The following is a 27,622-nucleotide window of genomic DNA, read 5'->3' as shown; positions in this document are numbered from 1 at the left end:
TTAGGATAGCAGACTATATGCCGTGGCTGACGAGCTGGAACACACCTCAGCTGTGGCTCATGAGGCAGACCTGCAACACAATAAAAGGAGAAAAAAACTCTTCTACAGAGGGAGAGCCACTAGAGGTCAGCGACCGTAACAGTGACTGCAGACTAAATTGGGCTGCATTGAGTTCATTACTTTTCTTTTATCCCGCCGCCTACGCATCACTTTGAGAGTTAATATGAGATCTCTCTCTGTGAAAAAATAACTAAAACTCCCACTGACGTGTGTATAAATCTATATACGTATAATGTCCCGCTGGGCAGCAACTTAAAAAAAACAACTTTTTTTGAAGTGTTGTGAACGCAGCGCGCTGGGGCGAATGTCCACGTTTGCCCAATGGAAAGGAGGAAGCCAGCCAGGCACAGAAAAGAAAGAAACACTCCAGGGCAACGCTGCTGTAACTTTTACTCATTGAGAAATGTTTCCCTGCTTGCATCAAGCCCGGCTGTTGTCCCCTGAGATCCATATCCCACCCTGATTGGTGGGTTAATTCAGCTCCGCACACAACACTGTAAAGTGTCATACATTATCAAACTAACATTAAATTTTCATATTAAGGTGGGGGCCAAAAACTATCGTCCTGCAGGCCGCAATTGGCCGGCAGGCCACGAGTTTGAGACCCCTGGTGTAGGAGGACACCTACTCTGTGTCTGGTTAAGTATAAGAGCCCTTTGTTAGGGGGACCGCTGGACTCTTAGCACCAACTTTGGGGTCACAGGGTCACATCTCGAACACACACACACACACACACACACACAAACACACACATACCTACACTATGCACAGACTGGTACTCTTTGTTCATACCTGTGTAAGACGTCATATGTTAATGAACTTATGCATATTCATGTAACCTCAATAAAGAGCAGTGTTACGAGGGAGCAGACGAGAGCGACTGAGGTCAAGTGAAGGAACGGCGCTGTCACAGTTCTCTCCCTCATGAATTGTCTGGTTCCAGTGGTGGGTCTGTGCTAGACGACCCATCACCAGCTTTTTCCAGCTTTTTCCACTGGTTACCAGTACGTGGTAGAATCCACTTCCAGATCTGGTTGTTTGTCTTTAAATCTCTGAGTGATTGGCTCCATCTTATCTCTCTTTAACAAAATAATCCAAGTCGAGCCCTCAGGTCTGCAGATAAGTAGCTTCTGACCAGAACTAGACGTAAAAACAGAGGTGAGCTTTATCGATGGCTGCAGCCAAACTCTGGAACAGTCGCCCTTCACATCAGGTCGTCACCAACACTCGACATTTTTAAAACCCGGTTGGAAACACATTTGTACTCTGTAGCTTTCAATTCTGACGAGTCTTTATAGTAATTACTGTGTATGTTTCCTATTTTCTCTCTACTCTGTGCAGCACTTTGGCTCAAGCTGTTTTTAAATGTGCTGATAAATAAATGTAGATTTCTTTGAATAAAACAGTGGAGCCGAGCTTTGAGCTCAGTGTGTAACAGTGTGTGTATGAGAGCCATGTAATGTCCATGTGTGCATGCTGACTGTGCTGCTCTGACCCCCCTCCTCCTTTCAGGGTGGAGCCTGCTGGAGTCCGATGGTTGACACCAGGTCTGAGGAAGTGTAAGTGTGTTTTTAATGGGATTCATGAAAACAAAGCAGCACACATTCAACCATCTTCATCATGTCAGGAGTCATCATCAAAGTGTCAATCAATGAACAGATGATGGATCAATAACTGCAGCTGGATTGTGTTTGTTCTCTCCATCAGATTCCTGTCAACTCACAATCGACACAAACACAGTGAACACAAAGCTCCAACTGTCTGACAACAACAGGAAGGTGACACGTGTGGAGGAGGTTCAGTCATATCCTGATCATCCAGACAGATTTAATGATTATCAGCTGCTGTGTAGAAATGGTCTGACTGGTCGCTGTTACTGGGAGGTCGAGTGGAGAGGAAGTGTTTTTATATCAGTGAGTTACAGAAGCATCAGAAGGAAAGGACGCAGTTATGACTGTGAGTTTGGAGGAAATGATCAGTCCTGGAGTCTGATCTGCTCTGAGACATTTGGTTATTATGTCAGGCACAATAACAGAGGAACATACATCTCCTCCTCCTCCTCTGTCTCTAACAGAGCAGCAGTGTATGTGGACTGTCCTGCTGGCACTCTGTCCTTCTACAGAGTCTCCTCTGACACTCTGATCCACCTCCACACCTTCAACACCACATTCACACAAACTCTTTATCCTGGGTTTGGGTTTCCTTGGTCTCCTGGTGCCTCAGTGTCCCTGTGCTGAGTGGGGTGTAAAGAGTGTCTCCTGTTACAGAAACACTCTGACTGTTGAACAGATAGTTCAGTCTGTACATGTCTGTCTCTTTCACTCACAAACACGTTTTCAGATTCATGGATTCAATCAGTTGATGTTTGAAACTCTTCTAAATGATTCCTTGTAAACTTCTTCCTCTTCAGTCACAAACAAACAGGAAGTGATGTCACATGTGTTCCTGTCCACACAGCAGAATGAGTCTATTGCTGACAGTGATGTACAAACAGAGTGAGCATTTCTGAGGCCCAAAATAAACTGAGTAGTTCACTGAATGAACAATGGACTGTGAGCTCAGTTCCTTCATCATTAGTATGGATTATATATGTATATGTATTATATTAGTATCATATATATCAGGTGCTGCTGCTGCTGGTTTCAGTCATTGTGCAAATGTGCTGTTTGTAAGGTTGTAAAGCTGCAGTCAGCTGAGACTGAAGAAGTCACCTGATCAGTAAGCAAACGTTTCTGAAAACGTCCAGATGAACAGAATCAACCTTTTGGGATCAGCCAGCAATGCAGCATCATTGTTGTTCAGGTTCAGAGGTTTGCAGGAATGAACTGATGACCAGAAACAGCTGCAAAGTCCAATAAAATACCAGCTGGAGTTCAGCTGCATTTGAAGAAGTCAAAGAAAAGTAAGGATGGCAAAGGGCGTTGTTTTCTTCTAAAGAACTGAAAACATGGTCGACGCCTCATTAGAAGAATAATCTGGACATTTGTGAGGAACTCTAACCAAGAAAGCAACACAAGAAAGCAACGTCAAACAGATCCAACAGACAGTTTCATGACTGGAAGTGTTGAGTGTAAAAATGCTACATTGCATTATTGCATCCTCTCACCACAGGAGGTGCTGTTGGCACCACTGATTGCTGATCAGCTGTTCTCTGATGATCTGATTGATACTGTGAATAACGGGACTCACTGAACTCTGTGACACAGTGAAGATTACAGAGTTTAACTTCAACATCTGACTGACGTCACACAGACAGAAGGATGAACCAGTGAGGCACAGAACACAGTTACTGGAGATACTGGATCAGCTCCATGTGAACCTCTGATGGAGAAGCTGCTGAGCCAGAGAAACATCAGGACATGACAGGCAGCTGCACTTATCTAACAACATGTAGCAGAGCTGATCTATGTTAGAGGATCTATCACAGCAGCTGAAGCCAAAGTCCAACACTGGATAGCAGCTGAGCCTGTGCTGAGTGTAGTGTTACAGGAAAAGGGCAGAAACACTGACACTGGTAGCTCACAGTGATGCTGACTGGGGCACAGAGCTGAATGATGCAGCATCAGGACACTGTTTCAGTCTGACTGACAGAGAAACCTGTAGCTGTATCTACATGTGAGGCAGAGGCTACACAAGCAGCTTTCTATGTTTCACAGTGACTGAGATCTTCAGTGGGGGTGGACATGCTCCTGTACAGACCTCTGAGGAGAACCAAGGTGCAGTCAAAGAGTCCAGTCTGTCCTCACAGATGTGAACATGTGGTTTCATCAGGTCTGCTGTCAGCTAGCAGGCTCACATCAGAATCACTGTTCCTGAAAAACACAGTCTGTGTGACATCATCAGTCAGCTGATCGTCCCAGATCTGAATGGTTTCTGTCTCTACTGAGGAAGTCAGAGAATATCACTGAGGTGTGGATCAGGTCTGAGTGAGCTGTGGAGGGACAGCTTTAAACAGTCCACAGGTCTCACGTCCTGCTCAGTCTGGTAGCAGATACCTCGTATTGTTCCAGATGTGCTGACATCACCAGCAGCAGCAGCACAGCTGTGTGATACGATGAATCTCAGTTATTGATCCAACACACAGTAAATACAAAGATCAGGATTTCTGAGAGTAATCATTATGAGTCTGAACACATGATCACTGAATGTTAGTCTCCACAATAATAAGCTAACACAACCAAACACAGCTTTCAGCTCTTATTTTGAAACTGGCTTATTTAGAGAGCTGTGATGTGAGCGTGCCTGGCTCTGAGGCACTTGGGTCAGCCTCTGTTGTTTAGAAGTGTTACAGACTGTGAATGACACAGACCTGTCAGTTTTCCATGTTTGTCTGTAACACAGCTCAGGGGCTCCATGCTGAACGCATCCATCCAGTGTTATTGATCCAGTACTAATACCAGCATTGGGATCAATACTACAATACACAATCACATGTGTCCACGTGATGCAGTTTGAAGAGCAATAAGATGTCTCTGTATGAGGAGGCGGGGTCACAGGAGGTTCACAGAAACTCTGCAGCAGCATCATCAGCTCACATGGAAACTTTGATGATTCACTTCTGTGGTGTTTTTACAGAAACACGTCACAAAATTAGCTCCACCTGTTTTGTGTGTGAGCTTTGAGTTTCTTGTCTTCATTCTGGATTCTTGTGTTGCTGTTTTTACACACAGCAGATATTTCCTGGTTGCTTCCTTGATGATGTGGGGATTAGGGAAACTATTTTACTGCTATTGTTAATAATCATCATCATTACCATTGCAGTACTAACATTAATAACATAATCTACAGCATTGATATTGCATTCAGATGTTTAAACATATTGGTACCCAATTAGCCTTTATTACAGGTGCAGTTATAACCACGTTAAACTGTTGAGTTAAATCAATGATCTTAAATGCTTTTGAATGCTTGTTATAATCTTAAATGTGTATGTGCTGATTCTGAAAGGCCTAACTCTGAGTACACTCTGTGCCAAAGTAGACAGGAAGTGCAGGCTTTTGCAGAGCGTGCTTGTGAAAGGTACTTTGAGGAGCTGTTGGGAGGATGCTATTTGAATAACCAGGTTATTCATTGTTATCTTTTAGTCATTTATATCTTTTTATTGAGCTTTGAAGTAGGGGCACTCATTTGATTAAAACATTTATTCAACATATTACAGATATAGTTTCAGTTAGGTTATTATGCACATGAGAATTGGCCTCTCTTCTCATAAGACAAAGTTCGTGTGAGGTCGAGCCACACACACACACACACACACACACACACACACACACACACACACACACAGTAGATAGACTCATTTATAGGTGAGAGGTTAGTCATGTTTGCTTGCAACTGCAAAATTGTCTCTGCAAAAAGAGGAACAGTTTCTTGCAGGGTGTGGGTCTGGTGTTCCAGACGAGAAGTGAAAGTCAGAAGGCTGACAGGAAGCATCTGCTGTGGAGACGGAGACAATGTTATTTTAAACTGTGTTAAAAGTCTTTGTGGTTTTGAAACCTATGTATGACCTGTATCTGATTGACGTTGAAGGGGCGTATTAGATTTAAGCCCTGATGGTATATAAAGCATCTGCTTATGCTCTGTAAGTCGGGGATCGGCGCTGTCTGCGTACGGCGGTGGTCCCCCCACGCGTGCATTAAATCATCGTTTGACTCCACCTGGCCGGATCAGTGTTGTTATTTTGAAAGTTGATTACCTCCTCTAACCCTCCTCAATATTGAACCCAACAATGACCACATGAAGCTTTCTGAAGCTTGGATTGAAAACGCTTCATTACTCAAAGCTTTCCAACACAGGCCTCTGTGCTGCCATCTGGTGGACAAACATATGAAGTGCAGCGTGAAGCTACAAATGAAACTGCTTCAGCTACGTTTATATATAACATACTATAACCTATATAACTATATGTATAGTGTATTATGTAGGTTTTAGAGCTGGGGGTAGAATTGCTGATGGCCTGGTTGTTATTTATGTTCCCCATGGTTCACCAGCTCTCACACAACATCAGCACCAATGATCCACGTCCTTATAAACCTCTGAATCAGGTCCTGAAGCTGTGACGTCCTGAGTGAAGACCTCACTGATCACATGACTCTGGTCACCTGGACTCAGTGTTTCTGAAGCAGTGTGCTGGGTTTTTAAAAATACGTGGCTGCTGCCTGATGTTGGGCCCACAGAGGAAGACGACTCACTCGCTCTTCTTCACTTCCTCCTTAAACATGTGGAAGGAGAGCAAAGTGCTGCCAGACTCTTATTTCTGACAGGAACAGAAGAAACCACAGCAAACTGTTCCAGTTCTTCATCTTCATCACAATCTATTTATTTCTGATGGTGTCTTCAGTCTGAGGGTTTGAAGTTTCCATGTCTGTGTGATGTGTGGTGTGAAGGCTGCTGGTTAAACTGGGACTCACTGTTTAAAGCACTGAGTGCTCATAGAGAGATGCTCCATGAGTCCCAGTACAGACTACAAACATGGTGGAAACTTAGCTTTGATATCCACACACTCTGCACGTCTGTGAGTAACTGTGATGAAGATGTGCAGAGATCTGTGTACAAACAGGAGAAAGACTGTAAAGACTCTGTGCTTCTAACAGCCTCTGTTAACATATGTGAGGCTGTTTGTTGTTGTTGCCATGGAGCTTTTCACTGTTTGGGTCAGCAGGTCATGTGATCAGGTTTGTTCTGTGAAAGCTGGACGATGGTTCAGTGTCAGGGTTTGTTTGCATTCATCAATAAATATCTAAATAAATCAAAGACTCCATGTTTGTTCTTTCATCATGTGACCTCTGCTCATCCATCTCTGTGTGTATCAGGATACATTTAGTTCATAATACACAGAAAAATCAGAGTTATTACCTGTAATAAATGTGAAAGTAAAGATTCCTGCAGTGATAACCAGGCAGGACTGAAACACATCCAAGCTGTCACCACGGTAACAGCACCGTCCATCCACAGGTGAGGGGAGGAGCAAAAAGAGGGACTTTCACCATTTTATACTAAAAACACTCAACTAATGTTTCTAATATGAAACAAATAAGCCCACATTAATGTGAGCATTTATTCAATAATAATAATCATGATTTCCTCCTGATCTCATTTCCATAGCAGAGAAAACTGTGGTGTATATTGAGGTGGAGGGTGTGGTCTATGGCTCAGGTGTAGAGTGACAGTGTTGTTTATTAAAATAAGATCGCATTAACAGTTTGAACGTAGTTACAGTCAGCAGTGAATATAAATGCTAAAACTGAATATATTGCATAGTGTCCCCCCCCCCCCCCCCCCCATTAACAAATGGTTCAGCCCACAGCAGGACCGGCTTTCTTCTTGTTTTCAGTAGCAAGCGATGCTCATGATTGTGCCAGAGCACATTTTGAACAACACCATGGGAATTTCGGATTTTACACAGGTGCACAGTAAAAAATGGAGTGTCAATATTTCAGTGTAAACTATTTGAACCTAGAGAGAGTATTTACAACTCTGTGAGGAGTAAAGCAGCTCTAACGTCAGAGTTAAAAGTCAGTGTTCTGTAGACACGGAGTGAAGACTTAACTCCACACAGTGTTGATTAGTACCAGTGCGCAGGCGCGCGCTCTGAGAGCTGTGACGCACGCTGAATTTTCTCCGAAGAGCTGCCACAGTCAGGTAAGTTAAGTTAACATTCCCATACTGGTAACATTGTTTAGTCATTTTTAAACTAAATAGCTTTTTATAGTTGCACTGATGTCGAGTGAGGACATGTTAGCAGCATTTACCCACAGGTTTAATGATATTGTCGAGTAGCTACATGCTAACCGTTGCTAAAAGTTCAAATGTTCGTTATCTTCTCACTGAGTTAAGATTAACCTAAAACATGTTAACTATGTATTTCTTCTAAGTGCAGCTTAGATAATATTATTGTCACATGTCTAATGGGATAGTTTTAGCAACTAAATGACCGTTTAATAGTAAGCTAATAATCGCTAATTAGCTTCGAAGAAACTATCAGAAAAAGTGGGACATTACAATAAAGTTTACTCTACTGATTTATATTCTTTTAAGCAAATGCCAAAGGCATACACTAATTTAGAATTAATTTAGATTATTTTGTATAAATTAACTGACAGCAATGTTAATGATATGTTAATATACATTAATTGTTCACAGAAATAAAGCGAATTGCAGTAAGTTGACCAATACTTGATAAGTAGACTAAAGTTATTAAACAATATTAGATGTTAGTCACACTTGGTCCATTTGCAGTAACACTGGTTGATAAAGGATCTTTATTAGCAGTTAATCTGTTACTTATTTCTTCATACTGTAGCTGCTAAGTAATATTAACTTTTAACTGCTTCTATTTTGTATAGAAACTAAAGCTCTAAAGTACATCCACAGTCTTAAACTCTTTCCTTTATTCTTTTTTTCTCTTTGTTTTGTGAACAGAATATGTTGCTGCGTGTTTTGTTTGGTGGGGAGCAGAAGTATGTTAGGCTGTCTGACCTGACATTTGATGCTTTCATGAAAGAAGGTTAGAATATCAGGATAAAACAAGATAACAATGTTTACCTGGTCAATATACCAGCTTAATTATAAGCTTAATTATATTCTTACTCAACTACCTAAGTTGATAATTGTTTCTACTTCAACAATGAATGAGAATTACCTATATGCTTAAGCTTCAGCTCATCAATATTTTGTGAAGACATAGCCTTACTCTACCATTTAATAAGAAAATGCATGGCGTTTTTTTTTTTAACAATTTCTGTAACATTTCTTTTCTCTTACCTTACTTCAGTGTGCCTAAAATTTAACATAGCAGAAGGCAGACAGCTAGATATGAAGGTGTTTGACCAGTCTGACACAGAAGTAGACGCAGAGGTGTTTGAAGAAATAGTGAAGGGGTCACCTGTAACCTTCCGAGTCATGCTGAGCAATGAAGAACTTGGTAATCACTCACATACGTATATGTTTATATTAAATATAAAGGTTGAGATTGAAGCATTAACAGTTAAATTTAATGCTTCTGCTTTGGTCATGTTCCTTAATGCACAGGTGTATCTCTATCATCATCATCATCTTCTCCATCTGATGATACAATCATGCTAAACTTCACAATGTGTGAACCTCCTGAAGAAGCAGCCACCACTGAAGGAAGACAACCTAAAAGGCCATGCCATATAAACTATGAAGCAAAAGCTGTGGGTAGTGAACATTGTTAGCCTAATTTGCATGTTTGATGTGAAGTGTTTTTATGTAATCATTTTCCAGTTTTTCTCAAGGTTTAAAACATTTCTGACTTCATATTTTATGTCTATTTAAGCTGATTGAAAAAATCCTAACAACAAAGCCTGGTGGTGAACACATCATACAAGAGTATGCAAAAACCAAATCTCTGACAGATGATAAACATACTTGCTGCTGAGATGACAGAAGCACATGGGTAAGAATCATAAATGTAGTCTATAAAGAAACATTTTTAGTATTATTTTTAATTGTGATGTTCAATGCCAATTGAGTGACGGTCATCACTGAATTTATACATTAGGACATCTCCCCCTAAAAGTGTAAGAGTGATGTATGCGCAGGGGATTGTTGCTCTGTTTCCATATCTGGAAGACCCATATTCACAACATGGATATGTAAGTAAAGGGGACCTTGCAACATTAAACACATAGTTGCCCTCAGAAATGTTGATAACATTCTGCTTGTATTTAATTACACAGGAACATTACTATGATCCAGAGAGCGCTTCAGGATACCTTGCGTGGCGGTTGAAGACCATTCAAAGAAAAGCTGCAGAGGAAAGAAGTGTCTCACTTTCCAAATCTCCTAAAAGTAAGTTCACTTGTGATTTAAATGATTCTGATCTAATTTGTAGGTAGGAGTCAATCAAATAGTTTTTTCTTAAGTTGGCGGGCCAGGCCGTGGTCGATCCAGACCACTCACCACTGAGACAGTGTTATCAGATGAGGATGTAAAAGCAGCTATTGCGCTTTTGAGACACTCTGCTGATGAAGACACTATCCGTGAAAAGATGAAAGCTACCTTCATTTATCGGCATTCAATGGTCAGCGATGATAAGAATGCAGCAGATGTCTTCACAGTCTTCCCGCGGTTTCTGGACACACCAGGACTGGTAAGACATCTTCATTTGTTGAATCACTGAAATATTCCATGCAGCTTGCAGTTTCACTCATTACACCTCTCTTATCTTCTGTTTTTGCATTATAGATAGAACAAGATTTCCTGTTTGATGAGGTCACTGCCAACAAATTCTTGGAGAGGTGGCCCATCGATCTCAAATCAAAGATTGTAAAGGAAAGTCATGGACTTGTACCCACCTCGGAGCTCTTGGAGTTGATGTGCAATGCTGAGTCAGCTACTGAAGTTGAGAATGGTATGACTCTGACTGTTTTTATCTGCCATTGTTGGTTATATAGGTAATTCTGTCTATTGAATGTATTTTTGGAGTAATTCTTTGTTTATTCGTCTGTAGGCTGGGACAGTGACATGTCTGCTATCTTGCTGCTGCTACATCTGCTACCACCATCTGCACAAGGGCGAAAGAGACCAGGAAAGATGTCTGCATCTCAAGCTGTCGATAACCTCATCAAATTCCTAAAGGTATGTTATTTAAAATATATATTCCATCACCGCCATTGTAATGTACAGTAAGGTGATCTAATCTAATGGGATAGTCACTAAATACTGCTGTTTAATGTGTTGTTGTAGGCTGGAACCAGTGTACAGCAGCATCTAGACAACATCACCCGAAGCAGTCAGCCCTACCTTCTTGCTCAGGGACCCACAAGAAGCAGCATTCACACCTTCTTCATTGTGATTGACAAGCATGCACTTCCATGTAAAGCGACAGGTTCAGTAGGAGCCCTTGATGAACTCTTTAAGGCCCATTATGTCTTTGATACGTCTTACAGTTCATCCCTGACCAACCTTTTCACTTTTCTGCAAACAACCATTTACAACATTGATGTTGGGGAAACAAAGGAAACTCCCTGAGTTGCAGAGTTGCGAGCAAGAATGGTGCGTTAGTATCCATTGAGATCAAAATAATGAAGTGCTTTCTTTGCAAAAGTGATCATGGTAGACCAAACAGCCTTGTAAAACACCTTAAGGTAATTCATGGTCTCTGTACTGGCAGGACACTATATCTCAAATGTGGCCAAGTGGGATGTTCACGTTCTTTTAGTCGTTTTTCTGGCTTTAGAAAGCACCTGAACAAATGCCACGTAAGCAGTTCATTTGATTCTGCAGAACTAGATTTTTCACCAGTTCAAAGTGTTACGGACACAAGTACTGCTGCTAATGATGATGTGGTGCCTGAACATTTAGAGGCTGAGTGGGAATTATCTTCAGCAGACCTTGTAAATAGTTGTGCAGCTGTTATTTCTGATCTAAAGGCAGCAGGTGTAGGCCAAAGTGTAGTGAATCCTGTAGTGAATTCCATGGAAGAGATTGTTCAAGATATCCAACAACATGCTAAAGAAACAGTCATTAAGCATGTATTTAGTAATGAAAGAGAAACAGAAATGTGCAAGAAAGTTGAAGCATGTTTTGATGAGTTAGAGAATCCTTTCTCAGTTCTTAATTCGGAGTACAAGAGGTCAAAATATTTATCAGACAAGTGGGAAACTGTAGAACCAGTTGAATGTGTAATTGGCTCAAGATTTGACACAAGGCGAAATAAAAAGACTGGAACATATGATCAGGCAGTTGTTCAAGATAAATTCATGTATGTTCCAATATTATCAACATTGGAATCAATATTTAAGAGTCAGCATGTTGGAGAAATGTTGAAAAAATCCGACACTTGTGATTCAAGACTCAGAGATATTTGTGATGGATCTCTATTGAAGACTCTTTTTTCAACAGAAAAGCACACAGTTCAGATCCAAATGTTCTATGATGACTTTGAGGTTGCAAATCCTCTTGGTTCCAAGCGAGGTATTCACGAGTTGGGTGCAGTATATTTTACCTTAAGAAACTTCTCTCCCAAATGGAATTCATTTTTGGCCAACATACACCTTTGTGCCTTATTTCATGCACAAGATCTGAAACGTTATGGTTTTAGTGAAATTCTTGCTCCTATTGTTCGAGACATTAAAGTGTTAGAGAGCGATGGTATTGAGATTCCACTGTTTGGTGGTTATGTTCGTGGTAGTGTGGTACAGGTCACTGGTGATAATTTAGGCTTACATAGCTTGTTTGGTCTGGTGGAGTCTTTCAGTGCAAGGTACTGTTGCAGGTTTTGTTTAGCTGAAAAAGACGACTTTCAAACAGAATTCTCTGAAGATTCCCCCAAAATAGTGTTGCGCACCAAAGACAACCACACTGCTCACTGTCAGGAAATGTCTAATAATCCATTGCTTCCTTATGTTTTTGGTGTAAAGAGTTCATGCTTATTGAATTCACTGACATATTTTCACACAACTGAGAACTTCTCAGTTGATGTGATGCATGATGTTTTGGAAGGAGTGGCCCAGTACGAACTGAAGTTATTGTTTTTGTATTTAAAAGAACAACATCTTACATTGGGAGAACTGAATTTGAGAATACAAAGTTTTGATTATGGATTCATGGAGAAAAACAATAGGCCAGTGGCTGTGAATTTAGGTGGAGAGTCTAATGATCTGGGACTGAATGCTATTCAGACATGGTGCTTACTGAGGAATGTTCCCCTCATGTTTGGAGATTTGGTAACCTCTACTGACCAACATTGGGGCCTACTACTTTTATTACTACAGATAGTTAATATTGTATTTTCTCCTATGTTATCTCAAGGTATGTGTGTATATTTAAAACATTTGATTGTGGAACACCACAAACTGTTCAAGATGTTGTATCCCCAGAAAAACCTTTTACCAAAGCACCATTTTCTTATCCATTATCCTCGCTGCATCCAAAAAATAGGGCCTGTACTTCATAGTTGGTGCATGCGCTATGAAGGTAAGCACAATTTTTTCAAGAAACAGCTCAAATCATTCAAAAATATCACCAAAACGCTGGCCAAAAAACAGCAGAATTATATGGCATACATTTGGCAATCTTCAACAGCCTTTAGTCGGTTAGACATTGATCCAGGAAAAATGGTGTCTTTAGATATGGTAAAAGGAGGTTCTGGATTTTCAATAGCAATGCAACTGCCCAATAGAGTTCAAGTTATGAAAGTGAACTGGGCTAAACAGAATGGTATTGTTTACCGCCCGCATTTGGTTATTTGTGGCAGTGTCTGAAATGCCTGTTTTACCAGATTGAGTCAGTTCTGATAATACACGAGAAACTGGTACTTCTCACTTTGCCATTATGTACAGTAGCCTTTCAAGAACATTTCCATGCCTATGAGTTGACCAGGACAAAGCAAGATTTAGTTGTCTTTCATGTTGACAGCCTGCATTATCCCAGGCCTTTTGACATACAATTGTCGTATGGAGTGAATGACAACGCTCTCTTTGTGGTCCCATATTGCTTTCTCTGGTGAGCATCATAGCTACTGTCATTTGTAAGAGTTTGTTATGCTAATAAATGCTGTTACTGTAACCTGTATGTTTGTAGTTATTTTCACAATATAGGATAGATCACAGCCATTTAGAAATATAGCATCATATGATAAATATGAAAAAATAATGAAAATGAAATATTATTACACATTAGAGTGAACTTGGACTAAAAATAACTCTATAAAGTGAAATCATATTACTCTAAACAGTGTGAATAACCCTCAGTGTTAAATATTTTTACACATTTTGTTGTTAATTTTGACACTAAACTGAGTAGAATTAACACTAAAAAGTTAACACTGGCCATAGAGTCAATTTTACTCTAATTTTGAGTGGGACCAAATGTTATCTGAAACAGAGTTAAAATCAACTCTCTAAGTGTAAAATTGACACTCTGTTTTTTACTGTGTGGGTGGATGTTACACTGTGGAAATGGAAGGTGAGTGTTATTAACCCTCTGTGGTCCACGGACACGCTGCACCTCCAAATCACATGACTGATGTGAGCTGACACAGCAACAAGCTGCAGCCACGCTGAGTCTCTGTTTCAGCCACATTGAAAGTTCGGACTTCAAAGTTTTTACATTTTAATTACAGGCCAGTAAATCCAGAGTTATGATGATATATATCAGCCACGCTTTGTTCTAAACACTGTCCTCACGTTTGTGTGTTTTAAGCGTTTTCTAAGGACATCGCGAAAACAGTAAAGAAAGGAAAAAATCCACGTTTCCTATCAGTGGAAAAATGCACCATGTGACCAATTAAAAAAAGTCAACATGTGGGATTTGGTTGATTATGAAGAGGGAAAAGTTTTGGGAGTGACGGCAGAGAGACAGAGCGAGCGAGTGAGAGAGAGAGAGAGAGAGAGGTTTTAGATGTGGGAGATTTGTGTGTTTAGTGTGGAGTGTTTACTTAGTGTGTTGTGTTGTGTAGCTGTTCTGTTGTGTAGTCGTTTTGTGTGTCAGTGAGGGCACTAATGAATGTCACAAAGGCACATTTGTAAACACTGTCACTAAGTAGAAAACCAGCGCAGTGATACACCTGCTGTTGTCAGGCTGCAGGTTTGTCCCTGTGCTCTTCTGTCTTTTGGTGGACAAACTTTTTCTTACTGGCACACATCATTTGTGGGGCATCTTATTGCAACACCTGATTGTTCTCTCATTTAGGTTTAACAGATCAGTGATAAATCTGTGCTGTTGGATCAATAATGAAACAGACTGCTGTTAGAAATAACTCTGATTCTGCTGTTTATATCCTGATCAAATAGATGATAAATAGTTTCAGTGCGTAACTCACAGAAAGAAGCAGAACAGTTCACATCAGGCTGAAACCTCTGCAGTGTCTTCTTGGCTTCGTCTCTAAATTTTAAAGTTCTGTAGTATTTTATAAGAAACGCCTTTAAATTGTCCTCCATGCAGCCAAGTTTGTTTCCAGTTAATTCCTCCATATAAAGAAGAAGAAATTGTGTTTATAAAGGATCTTCCTGTTATTCCACGTTTGTTGGAGAGAAGTTATGCTTATAAGTTTCCATGTGTAACAGTCGCAATAGTGTGGTGTCTCTTTAAGACAACTTCATGTTTAGTGATGTCACAAGCATGCGCCCCTGCCCTCTGTTGTATGAACGCTGCTGGCTTCATGTATGATAAGACAGCAGCCGTTCAGCTGGGCCTTGTTGGTGAGGAGTGTTTATTAAAGGACGAGCACTGTGGGATTCCCAGTACCAGTGTGGTCGGAGTTTTTGACTGTCCTGCTGTCTGCCGCCTCCTCTCAACCACTGAATACACATGTCAGAAAAGCTTGCTCATGAAAACTGTTTCCTCTTCCTACTTTTCACAATAAAAGTCCTGCACAGCTGTACTCTGGTTACTTGATATGTGACTATTGTGGTTATATCAGTTTGGTATCAGATTTCTTTTTTCCTAATACATTAAGGATAATATACTCTCTTTCCTCTTTTCCCAACTGTGGTAGAAAGCACAGCTTAGCCTTAGCAAATGTTCAAAGAAAAGTCGTCACTTCCTGATTTCTGTTTCACTGATAAATATTGTCACACTGGGGTTTTTGCAAATGATATCAGTGACCACTGTGTGGCAGCTGGAGTCAGACAACTGAAGCTCCCACAATCAAGACCACAAACAGCTTTCAAAGGAGATTTGAAGCTTTTCTGTCAGCAAGCTTCATGATTTATGGGACTATAACTGGAACAGAATCGACCTGATCACCAATGGTGAGCTGGCATGGAAGTATTTTTATGACACTTTTATCAAAATGATAAATAAGCATGCCCCCATGCTCAGATTTAGAGTGAAATGCAGAAACAATCCTTGGTTTTCTCCTCAGCTATGCAGTCTCCTTAAAAACAGGGATGCTGCTCAGGCCAGAGAAACTAAATCTGGAGCAGATTGGCTGATTTGTGGCAGCTCGGAAATCGTTCAGCCTCCTTCATTAAAAAGGCCAAATCAGAATCCTGTCCTTCAAAAACTACTAAACATCTGAATGATCCTAAAAGCTTCTGGAAAAGAATCAAATCTTCTCATGGTGACATAACCACCAATGAGTTGCAGCCTTTGCTGTAAAGGAGTTCAGGAGTTCACAGATGAAATGTACCTACAAAGAAAGTAGAATTGATTCAAACTTTACCAAGCAGTTCAGCAGGGAGTGGATGTGCTGTTGGGTTGTTGGAGGTACAACACACAAGAAGGCCGATGCAGGTGGATGCAGAGAGAGGCCAGGGCCACGTTCAAACCTGAACACGCTGCACAGTGTTTTGTTCCATTTGTTAGGGATGAATGAAATGCTTCCTTGAAAGGATGTGTGCAGTCACCAGTGGGCGTGGAAGCATGTGCGCCCTCATTTGGTGGGTATTGGCGACCGTCAAGCCTTTGAGTCGCCGAGCAGCTGAATAGGGGAATAATGTTGACGCGCCCGCTGTTCAAAACGTAAGTCAAAGTTCCAGATTAAAAACTTCTTTATTTGTTATCAAATCCTTAACATCCAGAAAAACAGTGATCAAAATAAACATTGTAAGCTTGAGCGGTCAGCAAAAGTCGACTTCTCCCATCACCCACTCATTCACAAAAATTCCCTCGGGACGTGAACAGGTGATATAGCAATCACTATTACTATTACCGACACCACGTGACCCAAAGCTACGCCTATCCACAACAGTGGGTGTGCAAGAAAAGTCCTCCTGTCACACAGCAATGCCTACATAAATCACACCACTCTGCTTAAATAATAATAATAATGTTTAGTGAAGCAGGTGAAGCAAAGGGCTGCTTTTAATAGGCTGGGAGACCCAGGTGTGCTGCTTTAGCTGGTGAGCCTCTTATGCTAGCCTCCATCTATAAGCTGGGATCATAGGAGCACTGCAGTCCTTACTAGATCAAGTATTGTTATTTATGCAGGTGACAAAAGTTTACATTCACAGAGTCACAGAATTGAGCCTCGTTTGAAAAGCAGGTGTTTAATGCAGCTGCTTAGAGTTCACACACAGTAGAAGAATCAGACTTGAGTCACATTTCAAACCACTGGAAAAATACTTAGCAAGTAATAATGAAAACACCACAGACTTAGTATATCCTGTTTAGTCCTGTGTTTGATATTAATGTGCTGTTCAGAGAGGATCTTATGTCCTCTTTTACAAAGCCGCCCCTTTGTTTCATGATGTTTGTGTATAAATGAATGTAGGTGTATTTATAAGTGTGAAGGAGCCCTGGGAGAAAAGACTGAAGCTTGTGCCAAAGAACAAACAGGAAAGAAAGATCAGCATTAATAAAGACGAGCACAGAAGGAGCCCAAGCACGTGTTTCTTTTTCAGATTTCTCTAAAAGTGTGTGTTCATTTGTTCAATCTGTCTTTTTCACAATAAACAACAGCTAACAGTCACACATGCACTCTGTGTCACTTCACAGGGGCTGATGAAAGTGGACACAGTAAAGGTAGAGCTGGACCTGCTCTACACATCCTGGACTCTGTTAACAGACTTTATTCTGCAGCATCAACAGATGACGTATAAAAATATATGAAAATATAGAAACGTTTAACATTGTGACTGTTCACATTAGTGAAGCTGTTACTTTGCTGCCAGGTGGAAAAAGAACCCTAAAGCTGAGTCTTATTAAACATCTGCTGCACGAGAGAGTTTCATGGCCCTGCTTTATCCTGTGCTTGCTGACCACCTCGTCCTGAAACCTCTTCATCATCCTCACAGTTGTGTGAAGAAAGAGGGAAGCAGGTGGAGATGGAAACCATCTGTGCTCCTGTGTTCACGTGTGTGTGTGCGTCTATGGTCATATCTAATGTGTACCTACAGACAAATACAAACACAAACACCTGGCATTGCACAAGAGTCTCTACTGGAGCAACCTGCAGATGTCAGAGATGTGATTAGAGGGTAAAGTGGACTAGTGAGTGCATCTATGTTGTTGTTGTCTGCTGGGGGACAGCATCAGCTCCAGAGATGCATCAGGATCAGCAAACTAATCTGCAAGGCTGGAAGTGTCACTGAAGGAGTTTGAGTCAGTGAGGGACTCAAACTCTTTATTCTGTGAGCTGAACACAGCTGTCAGGCAAAACATCTGTGATGGGACATTTCTTTATTTCATGATCACTTTGTCACTTAGTTCTATGCATGTAGGACAGCATCACATGTGAGTCTTATGCTGCTTCACATCTTTGTTCTACACACACACAGTGGGGCATTGTAAGTTCATGTGGGTAAAACCTTTTATTGAGTCTGTTTGTCATTGACCTGATCGACCTGTAGCACCTACCAGAGGGAAGGGGTGGGGGGTGGAGTGAGTGTCCAGGGGGTCCTTGAGGACGACATTGCCAGTATATAAATGTCTCTGAGGGAGGTTAGTGTCGGGCCCAGGGCCGCTCTGCTGCCCTCACCACCCGCTGCAGTTTCCTCTTGTCCTCCACAGCAGCTGAACCACAGTGTGCAGCAGAAGGATCTCCATGGTAGAAGTTCATTAGCAGTTTGTGATTAGCATTCTTACGTAGATCTCAAATTAAAAACCAATGATTGATGCAAAACTCATTTGTTGCTTTGGGTTTGTTATTTTCAGTTTATTGAATATAAACTTTTATGTCATTTCTTCTTCCATTGACCTGAATCCTCACAGTTTATAGAAGGGGCCCTGTTGATGTGGAGAAACATCTGAGCACATGTGATGTGCAAGTTAAGAGCATTTGAGCATCTCATGGTGGTTACCTCGGAGACTATCTGTCACTTTGTGTAGAGCCACGCCCACAGCGCACAGAATACATGCGTACGACTAATTTGTCCACACAGGAGGCATCTTGATGCTGTCATCATACACAAAGGCTTTTGTACAAAGTATTAAACAAACTGCAGCAAGTGTGTTCAAGACTTTTTCCCTGTCTTATTTCTCTTTATTACACATAATCTATGGAAACGTGTGGTTTGATTACTTTGCATGTGTGGATTTGATGGGTTGTTGCCACATCTGGTGAGATTTTCATGTCAACAGAACCTTCTGAAATATATTTCTTTAGAAAATTGGTGACACTGGTGAAATACATCCAATAGCCGCTCTATTTAAACCCCATAACCACACTGGGTAGCAACCTCACCACTACATGGCCACAGAGATTTCCACAGTATGCACCTGTGTGGAACAGGAACATGACACAGAAATGTATTACAAAGATCTAGTCTGGTTAAATATTACAGTTTATCTTTCAGGTTCATTTCTTGGATGATTTTGTAAGAAACAAACTGCTTGAATGGCGACTAAATGAGTTGGAGGAACGATTTGAAGGTAAATTATTATTACTTGGTGGCTTTTTTGCAGCAACTGTGACACTTAGTAGTAGAACTGACACACAAAACAACAACTACACTAACTATATAGTCTGCAACACACCCAGTGAGCTTGATTTGAAAACCTTTTCTGTCTTACTGACATCACTGAGTTCATCCCTGAAGTTGGTCCAAAGATTCAGACGCAGTCTTGGGCAGTTAAAAGTGAGTCTGTCATGGGTCTTTGTAACCCAGCATTTTAACTTGTTGTATTTTATGTTGTGCTTCTGAGTCCTTGGTTGTGCTGTTTTGTGGGAAAACTGCCCTTCACTACTACCTCTCCCACCTGGAAAACAAAGACTCATACATCAGGGTACTTTTGGTTGATTACAGCTCGGCTTTCAATCCTGTGATCCCACAAAAACTCACTCACAAGCTGGCAACACTCGACCTGCACCCTCCACCCTCTGTGACTGGCTACACTCGACCTGCACCCTCCACCCTCTGTGACTGGCTACACTCGACCTGCACCCTCCACCCTCTGTGACTGGCAACACTCGGCCTGCACCCTCCACCCTCTGTGACTGGCTACACTCGACCTGCACCCTCCACCCTCTGTGACTGGCTACACTCGGCCTGCACCCTCCACCCTCTGTGACTGGCTACACTCGACCTGCACTCTCCACCCTCTGTGACTGGCTACAGGACTTTTTGACTGGCAGACAAACACTGGCGTCCCACAGGGTTGCGTCCTCAGTCCCATCCTCTATACCCTGGTCACCCATGACTGTGTCACCTCCAACAAAGACAACAGCATTTTGAAGTTCACGGATGACACTGCAGTGATCGGTTGCATCACTGGAGAGGACGACGTGGCTTATAGGAGAGAGGAGGCCGGTCTGGTGTCACGGTGTGAGGACAAAAAACTCACCCTCAACACTGATAAGACAAAGGAGATGATAGTGGACATGAGGAAGAAGAAGAGGCCTCACCAGCCGCTGTTTACCCGGGAGCGTGAAGTGGAGAGGGTGAGCAGCAGCCCATGGGCGTCCACATCAGTGAGGACCTCACCTGGACACTGAACACCACACAGCTGGTCAAGAAGGCTCAGCAGCTGCTGTATTTCCTGAGGAGGCTGAGGAAATTTGGTATGTTGGCCAAGATCCTCAGCAGGTTCTACAGCTGCACTGTGGAGAGCACACTGACCAGCTGCATCACTGCATGGTACGGCAGCACTACTGCAAACTACAAACGCCTGCAGAGAGTGATAACAACTGTGGAGAAGATCATCAGGACCCCGCTGCCCTCTCTGCAGAGCAGCTACCATCACAGAGTCCAGAGGAGAGACACACCTCTGCCCTCGAGACGAAGGTTCAGAAGTGTGAAATCTAGAACATCCAGACTCAACAACTCCATCTTCCCCACTGCTATCAGACTCCTGAACAGCTGACCGACCTCAAACTGCACTTTGCACATCAGGTCACTTTGCACACTAAGTTCATTTTGCACATTAAACTCCTTTGTACATCCATGTACATCGACATCTGCAGACCACACGTGTCTTCAGTTACTTATTTGTACTTATTTGCAGTTATTTATCTTTCTATTTTATTTTTTTAAGTGATTTTTTATCCTTATTTTATCTTTTTATTTATTCTTATCTTGTTCTTTTAACCTTTATCTAACTTGGCATTGTGCACGGTGTGTTTAAATTCAGTTTAAATTCAGGGACATGGATCCCCTGTTGATCCTCCACCTAATCACACGAGCCAAGGTGTGAAAACGGGTGTGGGTCTCAATCAGCCAAGGTTTTGGGTGAACCCATTGTGAGATCTAGCCCCACGCTATCATGTGATTTCCTGTGATCAAATGTCCCAGGATGTGAGTGGGCGTTAACATGTCCAATTCCCTCTTCAAGCAACTTAAAGAAGTCCAGACGTTTTTCTTTCCAAGCTCCTTCAACAACATCATTCATAGAACAACTTCCAGCTTCTTTTGCTCGGCTACAGTTTGGATGGATTTGCATTTAAAGATGCAACAAGACTAAAATGGTTAGGGTCAGGAGGTCAAAGGTCAGAGCTCCTGTGGGTCTGAGGGCGGCCTCACGCTGGAGAAGGATGAAGGAGTCTGACCTGAGCCAGTGTTTGACATGAACACATCAGCACTGCTGTCAGTGAGCCTAACGACAGCCGTTAGCATCATTTCAGTGTTTCAGTCATAAAAACACTTCCTGTCACTGTGGTGGTTACAGTGACGTCATGCAGTTTGTGCTTTGACCTCCAGAGGGCGACAAATCAGCACAGACAGAGAGCTCCATTCAAACTTTGCTGCCATCAGTAATAATTCTTCAAATATAATCATCAGTGTTTGAGCAGTTATGATATCAGGGACAATCTAGACATGTGTGACAATACTGAACATGTCACATGACACACCTTAAACATCATGTGATCCACTCTCAGTCTGCACTTTCATTCATGACTTCAACAGGTTGAAATGAGCTTTGAAGAAACATTCAGTGAAATAAATCTTTCATGGATTCATGTGAGCAGCAGATGAACTTTGTACCAACAACATCTTCAATAACAGAGTCTGAATGAAGCTCAGGTGTTGATGCTGCTCCCTGATTGGACGCTTGGTTTCAGCTCTGCTCTCAGTCTTCCCTGCACAGGTGAAGGTAGAAAGTGTGACTGGATCTATAGACTGGAAACAGAGAAACATGCTGAACATTTGAAGCTTTGCAGCAGAAATGTTCATGTTACAAATACAGCAGAGCTGATTTGGGATCAGTGTGTTCACACCTGCAGCTACAACAAGGTTTCATGTCTCCACACGTCAGCATGTGAACTTTACTCTGACTCAGTCTGAGCAGTCAGACGCATATTTTTAAAGTTAACACATCAGCACACACAGAGCTGAGCCCCTCCCACCTGTGCTGAGTTTCAGGTGGAGTCCCGCCTCCTTCCAGGAAGCAGCTCACCTGTGTGTCCGTGTTTAGTGTCCAGGTGTGGAGTGGAGCTTGTTGTTGGTGTGTGAAGAAACTGTAAGTTTGCTTTGTTTCCTCCTTTAACAGTTTGTCTTTAGGAACTTTACTGTTTGTTCAGCTCATGTTTGATTTCTTCACACAACAAACTGTGTGTGTTTGTATTTCCGGTCTCTCCATTAAAGTCAGTGTGTAATGTTTTCCTGGCTAACATCAGCTGTGTGCAGCTTAGTTCAGCACAAATCTGCCGCTCCATAGTTCACGGTAACGGACTCACAGCTGGACCAACGAGGCCGAGTGTTTCCGCCACTCTGAGCTACGTTCGTGTTTGTGTACTAGTTTGTACTTTGTGAGTTCACTCAGAGCCCACAGAGGACGCAGCGTACGTGATGACGTCACAGCCCTTTACCTCCTTTACTGTCACTGTGATTAATATTTACAGACGAGACACCTTCAGAGCTTTGACGCTAAGCTAGTCAGACAGCATGCTAACACTAAGCTAACACTAAGCTAACGCTAAGAGTTCTTACAGACACGAGTTAAAAAGCTGCTTTTAGTTTGTGATCAGAATCCAGGACTGAGAGCAGCAGCAGAGCTGATGGATGATGAATTACTGGATGGAAGAAGCTTCTCATTAGCAGTGAATCAGTGTGTGTGCAGTTCTCTGCAAACTCAGCAGGAAGAATTAGTGTGAAGCTTTAACTCTGCTGATCCTCTTTGAATCATGGATCAGCTGAAATGTTTAAAATGTTGTTCACACGTGTTGAACTGACTGAAGCTTCCAGTCACAGTGAATCAGTGTGTGTCAGTGAATGCATCGTGTGTGCTTCAGGCTCCATCTAGTGGACTGATAGTAGAGCAGCTGATGGCAGCTTCCTCTGCCTCACACTGCTGTCTGACTGCATTCAGCTGACACTGAGATGAAGCAGGAAAGAAGCAGCTGATATTTGGACAGCACACATGATGAAAGCAGGATTTCAGTTGATGTGCACATGAATGATTTGTGTTTCCTCTGCAGGTGAAGGTAGAAAGTGTGTGTGAGCTGACGTGAATTGAGCAGCATGGATCAGTGTGAGGACAGAGAGGAGGGAGTCCCTCCCTCTAAAACCACACTGTGTGGGGAACATGAGAGCCAGACCAAAGCTCAGAGGTGAGATGACCATCTCTAACTGTCCATGACTCTTCTCCATGTCACAGCTCAGCACTCACATCACTGCTCCATCATTATTCACAGGAAGAAACAAGGAACTAAACGTAAACATGAACCTGAAGCCAGCTATGTGTCCTTACAGAGTGACTGGTCTAAACATCACCCCATTCATTTTAAAGTCCAGACTTTGTCTGCTGCAGAGAGGTGAGTTGTTAGTAACATGAACTCGTTGATCTCAGGTCTGATTTAAATGAACTGTTTGATGTTTCCTGGTCTCTAAACGTCATCTCAAAGGAAGTAACCGAGTGAGGAATTCCTTTATTATATAAAACATGTCCAACATTTAAACTCCTGCTGCTCACAGTAGGACCGTCAATAGTCCTGCACTGTGTAAATGACTGTGTTTACCTCTGGGTGGCACTCTGTTCTTACACTGCCAATACTAGTTCAGATTTTCCTTCTGGTCATGCTCAGCCTGCAAACACGTTTCTCTTTGGGATGATGAGTATTTTAAGTTTCCTTCAGCTTCTGTGGCTGCAAATGAAAAACACATTTTTCTTTTTCTGACAGGATCAATGATAGACCTGCTGGACCTGAACCTGAACCCAGCTCTGTGTCCTTACAGAGTGACTGGTCTATTGATCATGACATTAATTTTAAATCCCAGCCTGTGTCTGCTGCAGAGAGGTGAGCTGTTAGTAACATGAACTCTTTGATGTCAGTGGTTTCTTCCACCTGTCCTCGTCCTCCTGCTCCACGCCTCCACATTAGTGGTCCTGAGTGGTAGTCACAGAGGGACTCAGAGCTCTTTCTGAATGATGGCTCAAGTGTTTTAGCAGACTGTTTAGCCTCAGCACCAGGCTCCAGAGTACAGAGCTCTTAACACTGGTTTTATTGACACTTTTAATCTGTTTGTGAAATCATTCCTTTTTTCCCTGAGCCCACAGAGTCCATCCCAACTGCTAAGGAAGCCGAATCCTAACAGCTTTCATTCGGTCTGGTCTCAGACACAATGATGCAAATATGTTTCTGACCGCAAACGGATTCTGTCTTATGTCCAAAACAACCTGCTAGGAAAAAACCAAGCCTACGTGCCCATGTACTTTTAACAACTCCAGTGTAATAAAATGCTTCTGATTTACCAAAAAACCGATAAGGAGTTTACCGATATGTTTATAGTTGCACAAAGACGTCACAGCACATACTGTCAGCAATGTTTCTCATACTTTTATCTTATAGATGAGTAAAACTGCAATGAATGGTTAAGTTCAATGTTTTTGTGTCATTTCTTTGTTTTCTTTTTATCTGCTTCCTGGATATGACTCATTAATAAATAATAATTACTAAAAGGCTTTTGGAAACCACAATAATCTGTTTCCTAAATTAGTGTTTAGCAGTCTTTATTTCTGATCTTGTATTTTGATCAGCAAAGAAACAAAATGAACTACATCATCTGAAAAGCAGAGATGAGATTCTGAGACCACCTGAGTGGAAGCTTTCTACTACTAAACCCCCAACATACAAGCAGCAAGCCGAGGGGATACTAAAATACCCACCCCAGCTACGGCCTCTTAGCAAGAGTAACTCCAGACTGAGACAGTCCAGTCCCTCTCCAGGAAACTGGTTCTTGTTAGCTGAGCCTGACTATATACCTGAAGGCCTGAAGGTACCTCTCAACCTAGCTCAGGCTCCTTCCCCACCAGAGAGCTGACATGTCCCACTTGCTAGTCTCAGTAGCCAGGGACCAGTCTGCCAGGATCTCCACTCGTGGCCACCGCCCAGCACACACTTCACCTGACCCCTATGGCACCATCTATTGGTAGGGGGCCTACAGGAGGAGAACTTCTGCACAATCTTGTCAAATTTGAATAGTTTTTAGCAACAGTCAGTTAATGATTTCAGTAATAAAGAAATGTGTTCACAGAGCGAGGAAGAGGAGGGGTGTTTGTGAGGATGAGCAGCTGTCCTGCTGTGCTTTGTGTCAGGACGTCTTGAAGGATCCAGTCTCTTTTCTTTTTTTTTTTGCCTGTCCCGTTTGGTTCTTTTGCATCAGAATTATTGTCTAAAGGCGAAGAAAGATGCCCAACGGATTTACTTTACCAAATGGACCATCCCAGCCTTGCCGTAATGGTCCATTTGATTCACCTTTTATTGTTTATTTTATTTTTTATTTTCACCTGCTAGATACGGGACAGACTTGACTGAGGAAAAGAAGGAGGGAAAGAAAAACGGCGGGGAAGAGGGACGGGGATAAAGGGCAAAAAACAAAAACCAACAAAATAAGCAGACAAAAAATACATCTATCAATCACCTGGATCACCTGTTGAGAAAGAAAAAAGAAAACAAGCAGAAGAAAAAGAGAGCAATACAATAAACAACATCATGATGATATATGGGAATATAACAGTAAATACTAAATATTAAACATTATTGTGCAGCACGAAGGATCCAGTCTCTACCAGCTGTGGACACTGGTTCTCCAGACAGTGCATCTGCTCTTACTGGGACCAGTCTGCTTCATCAGGAGACTCCTCCTGTCCCCAGTGTGGAGAAGGATCCAGAAGCAGAGCTGGACTGCAGACAGTCAGTCAGAGCAGCTGTGTACAAAGTAAGACTGAACATCTGTCTGCTGATGGACTCATTTCTGAAAACTGGACTTCTTGTGTTGTTCAGACATTGAAGAGTTTTCTTTCTCTCTAGTCTCATTGCTTTTCTTTCTTTCAGCAGATGTTGGTCTGCAGGAGGTTTTAGATGAACATAAGATCAGTCTGAGGAGGAGATGTGAACGTGTGACTGAAGGAAGTGATGAAACAGGAAGTGATGAAACAGGAAGTAGAACCCTCCTCAACAGGATCTACACTGAGATCTACATCACAGAGGGACAGAGTGAAGAGGTTCATACCCAACATGAGGTGAGGCAGCTGGAGACAGCTTCCAAGATGGACGCCCTCCATGACGCTCCAATCAGGTGCCAGGACATCTTTAAAGCCTTACCTGACCAACAGACACCCATCAGAGTGGTTCTGACCAACGGCGTGGCTGGTGTTGGAAAAACCTTCTCAGTGCAGAAGTTCACTCTGGACTGGGCAGAGGGCTTGGAGAACCAACATGTCAGTGTGGTGGTTCTGCTTTCATTCAGGGAGCTGAACCTGATCAGAGATGAGCAGTACAGTCTTCTGGAGCTGCTCCATGTTTTCCATCCAACATTACAGAAGGTCACAGCAGAGAAGCTGGCTGTCTCTCAGCTTTTGTTCATCTTTGACGGCCTGGATGAAAGCAGACTTTCATTGGATTTCACCAACAGGAAGCTGCTGTCTGATGTCACACAGAAGTCATCAGTCAGCCAGCTGCTGACAAACCTCATCCAGGGGAATCTGCTTCCCTCGGCTCTCATCTGGATAACTTCCCGACCTGCAGCGGCCAATCAGATCCCTCCTACATGTGTTGACAGGCTAACAGAAGTACGAGGCTTCACTGACGCCCAGAAGGAGGAGTACTTCAGGAGGAGGTTCAGTGATGAAGAGCTGTCCAGCAGAATCATCTCCCACATGAAGACATCCAGGAGCCTCCACATCATGTGTAGAATCCCAGTCTTCTGCTGGATCACTGCTACAGTTCTGGAGCAAATGTTGACTACAGAGCAGAGAGGAGAGCTGCCCAAGACCCTGACTGACATGTACTCACACTTCCTGCTGGTTCAGACAAAGAGGAAGAAGAACAAGTACCATGAGGGACATGAGACGAGTCCACAGGAGCTGACGGACGCTGACAGGGAAGTTCTTCTGAAGCTGGGGAGGCTGGCGTTTGAACATCTGGAGAAAGGAAACATCATGTTCTACCAAGAAGACCTGGAGCATTGTGGTCTGGATGTGACAGAGGCCTCGGTGTACTCAGGAGTTTGTACAGAGATTTTCAAAAGAGAGTGTGTGATCTTCCAGAAACCAGTCTACTGCTTTGTTCATCTGAGCATTCAGGAGTTTCTGGCTGCAGTCTACATGTTCCACTGTTTCACCAACAGGAAGACAGAGGTGCTGACGAACTTCCTGGGGAAAGACTGGAATGATGACAGTGATGACGATGACAGTGATGAGGAGGATGGTGGTCATAGTGATGATGATGATGATGATAAAGATGATGGCCATAGTGATCATCCTCTGGATGATTACC

The 27,622-nt window shown here is 42.4% G+C and overlaps 1 protein-coding gene and 1 pseudogene across 1 annotated transcript in view; both read left to right on the top strand.

Annotated features, from left to right (window-relative positions):
* LOC102787331 (uncharacterized) overlaps nucleotides 1-27,622 on the top strand; it is a 526,954-nt gene that overhangs the window by 32,604 nt on the left and 466,728 nt on the right. The window contains exons 6-10 of the mRNA XM_087838425.1: nucleotides 20,028-20,350; nucleotides 23,367-23,455; nucleotides 23,540-23,659; nucleotides 25,939-26,063; nucleotides 26,180-27,523. Of these exons, the coding sequence (XP_087694551.1) occupies nucleotides 20,028-20,350; nucleotides 23,367-23,455; nucleotides 23,540-23,659; nucleotides 25,939-26,063; nucleotides 26,180-27,523 (2,001 nt within the window). The remainder of the gene's footprint in view (nucleotides 1-20,027; nucleotides 20,351-23,366; nucleotides 23,456-23,539; nucleotides 23,660-25,938; nucleotides 26,064-26,179; nucleotides 27,524-27,622) is intronic.
* Nucleotides 7,712-11,217, top strand: LOC148105964 (uncharacterized; annotated as a pseudogene).

The sequence above is a fragment of the Neolamprologus brichardi genome, chromosome 3 (genome assembly GCF_056152115.1).
Source record: "Neolamprologus brichardi isolate AB-2024 chromosome 3, ASM5615211v1, whole genome shotgun sequence".
NCBI classification, from domain to species: Eukaryota; Metazoa; Chordata; class Actinopteri; order Cichliformes; family Cichlidae; genus Neolamprologus; species Neolamprologus brichardi.
The sequence above is the reverse complement of the archived record's forward strand: the minus strand, read 5'-3'. Positions and strand labels throughout refer to the sequence as shown.